The 9,022-nt window shown below is 36.6% G+C and overlaps 1 protein-coding gene across 2 annotated transcripts; it reads right to left on the bottom strand.

The window, feature by feature from the left end:
• Nucleotides 1–871: 871 nt before the first annotated feature.
• On the bottom strand, nucleotides 872–4,841 carry LOC8271091 (interactor of constitutive active ROPs 4). Of its 2 annotated transcripts, XM_002530083.4 has the most exons (3): nucleotides 4,331–4,841; nucleotides 2,892–2,956; nucleotides 872–2,257 (listed from the first exon to the last, which is right to left on the bottom strand). In XM_002530083.4, the coding sequence occupies exons 2-3, from the start codon at nucleotides 2,903–2,905 to the stop codon at nucleotides 1,120–1,122; spliced, it is 1,152 nt and encodes a 383-aa protein (XP_002530129.1). In that variant the 5' UTR covers nucleotides 2,906–2,956; nucleotides 4,331–4,841; the 3' UTR covers nucleotides 872–1,119. The 2 variants fall into 2 exon arrangements, with proteins under 2 accessions (XP_002530129.1, XP_048235533.1); XM_048379576.1 differs by lacking the exons at nucleotides 2,892–2,956; nucleotides 4,331–4,841 and adding an exon at nucleotides 2,573–2,837.
• Between the last annotated feature and the right edge of the window lie 4,181 nt (nucleotides 4,842–9,022).

Here is a 9,022-nt window from a genome sequence, read left to right on the forward strand (position 1 = left end):
GCCAATAATAACTAATACATGCACGAGGGCAATTATTGACACTATAATTATTTTGATCCAAGCTCGTAAGCCTATAATATGTAATTAATTAAATTATTTAGTATTAAATGTAAAATGTCAAAATAAGTTAAGATGTAAGTCATGAAAAGTGAATTATAGTGATAATTATCACCAAGTTAGTAGATTTGGCTCTCTAACTCCCAAAGTAAAAGAGATAATGGAGCTCTAATGTTGAAAAAGAAAAACATACCCACAAGAAAAGTGGAAAGTTATGAAACACAATAAATATGAAAAGATCAACAATCAACAGACAATTATCAACATTCAACTTCAAATACAAAATCTCTATAAATATTCTTTTTAGTTTACTGTTAGATTTCAATTCTTTATATTTATTTATTTTATTTTATTTAAACACTAGTTTATATAATTCTCCAACAAATTAAATACAAATTATTTAACTTATTTATTTGCAATTGCTCAAAGTTATTTACATTTAATGCTTATAGTACTGTTTAAAAATCTAAATAAACTATAAAAAGCTTAATTATATTTGGTTCGAATACCTATGCAAATAGTATGCTCAGCTATATTTTTCTTCAAACCTACTCATTTAAGTAAACAAACTAAACCCAAATTAGATAAAATTTGGCTCGTTAACCCATGAGTCAGCCAAGTCCAACAAGGATTTATTAATAATTTCTATAATAAGTATTTTTTGGCTCCAAAAGATTTTCAGTAAATTTAATTCACACACTTAACAATGACAAGCTAAACTCAAAGAAGTTCAGCTCACCTCAATTATAACACTTTCTTTAATGCTTTGAATAGAAATTTAAATAAAAAATAAAAAAGCTCAACAAAACAGAAGTTCAAAAAGTTAATAGAATAAAACTGAATAATTCTGCGAGGCGAAGTAATGTGCTTTGCCTAGTATTAATGATTAACCACATGTTAGCATTCTAAATTGCAGAGACAATTTCCTTCCAAGAAGGTATATGTCATCTTTTAACTTCAACAGAAGTGCACATAGGTGCAGACAAGTGAAATGGTAAGCAACCATTTTAATACCATCAAAATAAACAGGAGAAATGAACATCAATCTCACCAAAAGTTGTCTTATTTCTGGCCCTTCTTTCTCCACAAGTCTCCAAGCTTTTTAATACCAGAGCCCTTCCTTTTTGCATTTCCAAAACTATCATCCAAATCATCAGCCATTCCAGGTGATCCTGCAAAAGCAGTGCTGTATCGAACATCTGGTGTTTCGAATACCCCGCCAAAGTGCTTGTCCATGGAGCCACACCTCTCAGTTATCCTGCCATTCATTTCCACAGCCCCAGCAAGCACGGCTGCTGCGGCATCTGCTGCTTTTCTCCACTGCTCCGTCTGCACTCTCATCTTCTTTATCTCTGCTTCCAAGATTTCCTTAGCTCTCTCTGCAGCTTCAAGCTTCTCCAGCTCGCTCTTTAACTGAGCTGCATTTGCTTGGCTTTCTTCCAGCTCTTCTCCCAGTTTGCTCAACCTTATGGAATTTTCCTCTTCTTTCACTCTTGCAGATGAAATTTTCGAAGTTGCTTCATACAGTAGATTCTTCAAATCTTGATTCTCTTTAACAAACACTTGTAGTTTGTTTTCTTTCTCTTCTAACTGACCTTTAATCTTGCTTATTTCTTCATCCTTTAAAGCCAAGTCATTGAATAACAGCTTTTCTGCCTCTGAATTTGCAACTGGTTCAGTTACTATTTGACTTGTGCATTTGTCTCCATCAACCTGGTCAATTTCAACCTTGGCTTCAACACTCTCTTTCTCCACTTGAACCTCAAAAACATCAGCTTCCTGCTGGTTGTCATCGGATACATCATCTGCAACATTGCTGTCTACCTTTCTGACTTCCTGAATATGCTGTGGAGGATGTTTCTCCTGAATTTCCTCACGCTCCACAAAAGTTGGTTTGTTTGCTTTCTTCTCCAATTCTTTTTGAGCTTCCTTTTTTGCAGCTTCAGCAGACGCCAGCTGATCTTTCAGAATCTTCAGCTCTTCTTGTGCTTGACCAAGTTGAGATTCTAAATCTGCAATACGGGTGCCGAGTTTCTTTTGATTTAGCGAGTCAGGATGGGAACCACGTGGAGAGCGACGATCTCCCAGCTTGAGACTTCTGTCAGTAATTGATCGGTGATGCAGTGGATCTGAATCAGAGCTAGATGTCCTAAGTGGATGTGAACCTCGAGACACCAGCCTCTGAGGCATTTCTGAACCCCTGTTCAACATCAAAATGTAGAGTTGAAAACATTTATATTGCAAACAAAAATGTCCATGGCTTATTGCCATTACATAACACTACTAGCATATCCAACAAAAAAGAAAAAAGGATCTGACACCGTTAATAAATTAATGGATTCAAGATTAAATACAAAGAACACTGAACCTAAATTGTGTCATGCATGATTTATTCTTAAGCTCAACATAAGTATGGAAGTAATTAGGCTTGTCATCCCCAAGTGCCCATTTATAATTTTGGTGAAACAACTAACAAAATATTTGGCCTTGAACAAAATAATTGATGGGTATCTACCTCTACCAAAGACTAATGTAGAATTCCAATACTGCTGGATTAACCAAAGAACTTGAACTTGATCAGAAAGAAACTGAATGATGCAGAATGCAGTAAATAATCAAAAAACACGCACATCTAAATCAAGTCATATCCAGCCTGCAGCCTTATAAGCATGTCAGTAATTAAATTAAATGGTTTTTATGTTGACATCATCTTTTGCACTAGAAGATATACACAACCACATCACAAGCATAGCTAAATTGAATGGCAATTCATAAGCACATGCCGACAAAAGAAAAAACTGCATATAATTGACAAATTGGATACAATTACTTACCTCGATCTTGGCATTTTATCAAGAACACCAAGGTGAGTATGCTGGAGAGTTTTTCTTTGAACAATCTAGTAAGAGAACAAAAGGGAAAATTATGATAGAGACAAAACAAAACAGTGGGGAGGGTTAGAATGAAATTCAAATATTAAAAAGAAATTAATTCATTGATGTGACAGCCTCATGTTCTAGCATTCAATGCCAATGCCAATTCAAAGCACATGATAGAGAAGAGAGCACGGATTTTTTAACTTTCCAAATTCAAATTACATGTAAAAGTTTTTTAAGCTTATGTTTTTAACCTAATAAGCCTAACTTTATGCCCTTGTATGTCAACTTTTTTGCTCAATAATTGCAAGTAAGTACAAGCTGACTGCTAAATAATTGAAAAATAAATACTTACCTACTCCAGTGGCCATGAGTAACAAATATTTATTATCATTAAATTATTGAGATACATATCAATCATTCCACTTCTATATGTAAATATCAGTGAGTTACATTTATGGTACATAAGGCCCGGAGGAGAAGACAATGCAGAAAATGATAATAATAATAATAGAATTCACTTGTTTGTTAAACCAATAAATGAAGAATACATATTTATTAATTTTAAATAATACGAACGACTCTCCTATCCGGTGACTCCCGCTCCTGTGAGATAGTCCATCATCCACCATGGTCCATGCCAAGAAATTTGGCATAAAACCAAGTACTACCCTGAATAATTAAACCCCCAAACAAACCTATTATATCATTGCAATCTGTTTTAACCAATCTACATAAACATAAAAGTTCTGAATGGTAGGCCTCTACTGTTTTTTTGAATTAAGTTTTTACACTGACAAACAAGTGATGAACAGAAGCGTGAAAGAAAAGTGACAAGAATGTCTTTTGACAGAGAGAGGGACGGGTGCTCCAGTCAATAATAAACAAATACTGTACATATTTTTTTTAGTATCAATGTGAGAGGACATATAACAGTTTTTCCACCCACGCGCGCTCCACCACGAGCGTGATAGTGCACAGCAACCAGCCAGATATTTCATTTCTGAAAATATTTCACTGGTTGAGAAAATGGAAAAATATAATAAAAATTTGAAAAAAGAAGTTCTCCATTTGAAATCGTAAAATAAAAAGAAAAGGAAAGATACAGATCTGAAATATTGCATGTTTGACTATAAGAGATTAAGAACAGTATAAAAGAAAAAAATAACCGAGTGTCTCTTGTAGTAAGTGTTTGGTTGCTGAGAAAATGAACTAATGCAAATGGAAACATAGAACAAGCATGAGATTTTTTTTATAACAGTAACTGTATTTAGAACAGTGAGTAGTGATGAGATTCCAAATGTTTTGCTTCTTTCACATCTGCGTACAGTGACACGGTTTCATAACCAAACATTCAGACAAAAGAAGAAAATCAAAGGAAAATACGGGAAACTCACCTCGTTGGTGTACGATTGCGGAAGAAATGTGAAACACGCTTAACCAATTAGCTTCTGGTGCAGGTTGTGTTTGTAGGAGAAACAAATACCCATTTTAGATGATTCCATGAGAGAAACTATTTTGTGAAGTGTTTTGACACTTGAGAAAGCTTTTTGAAAGACGATACAGAGAAACAGAGAGAGAGAGAGTGTGTGTCAGAAATTTGAATTAAAGCAGGTATAAAGAAGTGTGCGTGTGGCAAACGAGAAGCAAGATGACAAAAGGGTAATTTTACGGTGATGACCAACGGCTCTATAAATGCTTAAGATATTGTTCAATCTTTGGAAATCCAACTCATCTCTTTTTCTCTTTTTCTTTTTTGAAACTTATAGATACATCAGTAAAGTTTAATGCATTTTAGTATTTTTATTTCTATATTTTTTAAAATTTTTATATTTTATTATTTTTATTATAATTAAATTTTTTATATAAATTTAATATATATACCACAATTAATGAAATGGTTATATATATAATTTTACACTTTAAAATTATAGCTTCCAAAAGGAAGTATTATTGTGTAAAAGAACTTATTTGGCTGGGATTGATGATTAGTTATGGTTAAAAGTAGTTTGTCTGGCATTTGCTGTATTTTTGTGTGTATTTTCTTATGCACTCCTCATTCTTTTAGGTGGAGGAGGTTGTGTTGTGGCTTTTCTTGTGCCATCACCAGTAGAATTTAAACTTGCACTTTCTCTTCTACCCCTTTCCACTTTACCTCTTCCTAAATCCCTGCCTTTACCCCTACTATTTGAATCTCTCAAAACACTAGTACTTTCCACTCCTTTCATATAAAATGAGTACAATTCATTGCTATGTAAAGGCAAGCAGAATTAGTATGGAAAGTAAATATTGGACCAATTGATACTTGAGAAGCATTAGTTAAAGGAGTGGCAATATCAATAGTTCCACTTGGGTAAGGTGTGGTCTTTACATCTGCATTGGCTCTAGGGAAAGATCTAGCCCTTACATCAATATGGCCACTTAGGACAGGTGTGGCGGCTGTCACACCAGGATTGCCACTTCCATTTGCCTAATAATCATCATTGTATGACTTTAGAAACAAAATACATAATATAAAAATATTAGAACATCTAATTAATACACATAAGAAAATACATGACCAATTAATGAACCTTTATCAGGACATTTTTTTTTTGTTATGCCTTTTGGCTTTGTACATGGAGTAAGTTATTTATGCTTCTCTCTATGGGAACTCACTAACATTTCTTTCTCCATTTGTAGCCTTTATCTTTTTTGGTCTACTAAGCTTTTTGTTATTTCTGGAGGCTCAATTGCAGTATGATTAGATTCTAGCTACATTCTAATTGATACGAGCATAACCTATATCAAAGGATTAAACTCGTATGCAGGTTTGATTTCGTAGCTCATGATCTATCTAGAATTAGATCAATTAAAATTTTTAAATCTTTATGTCACGACCTGATCTGTGGATCCGTGATGGGCACTAGGGAATGAGTAGGCTTAAAGCCATAGAATCTCGTAGAAACCTTACCGACTAATAATTCAAATATAATGCTAATAAAATATCATTAATCATGATTGACATGCTATAAATAATTCTAACTAGTCTTTATAACATCCCACGTCCATCATGGACTAGAATAATCACAACAAATTTAAAAGTACTACTACGGAAGGTCTAGAGTATAAAATAACTAAAAATATGAAAGTACAGATTATTTACAAAAAGTCCGACGAAGAAGAAGTCGGACTGTCATAATGCAAGACGGTGAAGAACTCTAACTGTCACCTGAAAAATAAAACTGAGACTATCAGTCTCGGGAGTGAATTAAAACTAAATAATCTTGTGACTACTGCAGTCTTCTCAGAAAAATAATATTTATTACATCAATATAACATGCTATATACATCAAATACGAGTCATACCATAATCATACCATAAAATTAAAAATAAAATATATTTTAACAGCAGCAATTTTGAAGTGAACTGTGGTCCTCTGTCAGACACTATGGAAACTGGGTCACCGTGAAGACTCACAATCCTCTCCAGATATACTCGTGCATACTTAGCTACATAATAGGTAGTCTTCATCGAAAGGAAGTGCGCTGATTTAGTCAATCAGTCCATAATTACCCAGATAGAATCATAACTAGCGGAAGTCTTGGGTAAACCCGATACAAAATCCATGGTAATCCTTTCCCATTTCCACTCTGGTATAAGAAGCGGTTGCAATAACCCTGACGGCTTCTAATGCTCCAACTTAACCTGCTGACACGTCTGTCACTTGGAGACAAACTCTGCCACATCCCTCTTCATCCCACTCCACCAATAATTTCCTTTCAAATCATAACACATCTTGGTGGAGCCCGGATGCATGCGGTAAGCTGTACGTGAGCTTCTTCCAAAATCTCCTTTCTAAGATTATCTACATCGGGAACACACAGCCTAGAGCCCATCCTGAGGGTACCATCATCATTTACTATAAAATCATTAACTCAACCCTGCTGCGCTTCTTCCAAGATTTTTCGTAACTGCAGGTCCCGATTCTGAGGCATCATGATTCGGTCGACAAGCACATACCTAACCCTGAAATATGCTAACAATGCACCCGATTCCAATATCTCAATCTGCAGCCCTTTTTCGTACAGTTCGTGCAACTCTCTAATCAGGAGTCTCTTCTCTGCACTGATGTGAGCAAGACTACCTACCAACTTCCTGCTCAAGGCATCTGCCGCAATATTCGCCTTACCTGGATGGTAGAGAATATTACAATCATAGTCCTTCAGAAGCTCTAACCATCTTTTTTGTCTCAGATTCAATTCCTTCTGTTGTAAAATATACATTAAGCTTTTATGATCCGCATATATCTCGCACGTCTCCCCATAGAGATAGTGCCTTCAGATCTTCAAAGCAAATATTACTGCTGCCATCTCCAAATTGTGGGTCGGGTAATTCTGTTCATGCTTCTTTAATTGCCTGGACACATAAGCTACTACCTTTCCATTTTGCATCAGGACACAACATAAACCCACTCTGGAAGCGTCGCAATACACCGTGAATCCACCAGTCCTAGAGGGTAAGGTTAACACCGGAGCTGAAGTCAAACAGTCTTTCAGCTTCTGAAAGCTTCTTTCACACGTGTCAGTCCACTAAAACCTGACATTCTTCTGAGTCAACTTAGTTAAAGGTGCTGTTATCCTCGAAAAGTCTTGCACGAAACGACAGTAGTACCTGCCAATCCTAGAAAGCTACGCACCTCAATCACTGTGGTCGGTCTCTGTCAGTCAGTCACCGCCTCCACTTTCTTGGGGTCCACCTGAATACCCTCTCTAGACACAATGTGCCCTAGAAAAGCAACACTTTCTAACCAGAACTCGCACTTGGAGAACTTAGCATACAACTAATGCTCTCTCAAAGTCTAAAATACCATCCTTAGGTGCCACGCGTGCTCCTCTTTGCTTCTGGAGTATACCAAGATATCATCAATGAATACGATGACAAAACGATCTAGAAACTGCTTGAATACTCGATTCATCAGGTCCATGAAAGCTGCAGGAGCATTAGTGAGTCCAAATGACATCATCAGAAACTCATAATGCCCATAACGCATCCTGAACATCATCTTTGGCACGTCTTCACCATGGATCCTCAACTGCTGATACCCCGATCGTAAATTAATCTTGAAGAAACATACGGCTCCTTGAAACTGATCGAATAGGTCATCGATGCGAGGAAGCAGATACCGATTATAAAGTGTCGCTTTATTCAATTACCGATAATCGATACAGAGGCGCAAAGTACCATCTTTCTTCTTTACGAACAGAACAGGAGCACCCCATGGAGACGTACTAGGTCTAATAAAATCCTTATCCAGGAAGTCCTGCAACTGCTCATTTAACTCCTTTAACTCGGATGGTGCCATTCAATAGGGCGGCAAAGAAATAGGTGTTGTACTCGGCACCACGTTGATGCATAATTCTATCTCTCTATTAGACAGCAATCTTGGTAGTTCTTCTGAAATACATCAGGAAACTCGCAAACCACCTGAACGTCCTCGACTCAAACTTTTCCTGCGGAGGTATCCCTAACCAAATCTATATATCCCTGACATCCACAGCGAAGCATCCGCCTAGCTATAATAACTGATACGTGATTTGATGGACTAGGTATCTACTCACCTTTAAAATAGAACTTTGAGTCTCCGGGAATTCAAAAAGTCACGTGTTTCTCCTGACAATCCAATATGGCGAAATGCATAGCCAACCAATCTATTCCCAAACTCACGTCAAGATTCAATACATCTAATAGAATCAGGTTAGCAACCAAATCTCGACCCTCAACAGACACCGGACATGACGGAAACACGACATCAGTCTCTAAGGCATCACTTAATGGCATAGTGACAGACATCAAAACTTGAAGTCTAACGGGCTGGACATCCAATCTTAAAGCAAAACTAGGCGACATGAAATAATGGGTCTAACAAAATTCTAGCTTCAGAATAGCAAATAGGAATAGTACCTGACACCACAGCATTTGAGGCTCGCACATCTTGAGGAATAAGGGTGAACACTCTCGCTTGCCTCGGCCTGACTGCTGAGAGCCTGAAGCTTGACCTTGAACTCTGCCCCTAGATTGGCCTCTTGTAGATCTAGCTCTAAAACCA

The sequence above is a fragment of the Ricinus communis genome, chromosome 9 (genome assembly GCF_019578655.1).
Source record: "Ricinus communis isolate WT05 ecotype wild-type chromosome 9, ASM1957865v1, whole genome shotgun sequence".
NCBI classification, from domain to species: Eukaryota; Viridiplantae; Streptophyta; class Magnoliopsida; order Malpighiales; family Euphorbiaceae; genus Ricinus; species Ricinus communis.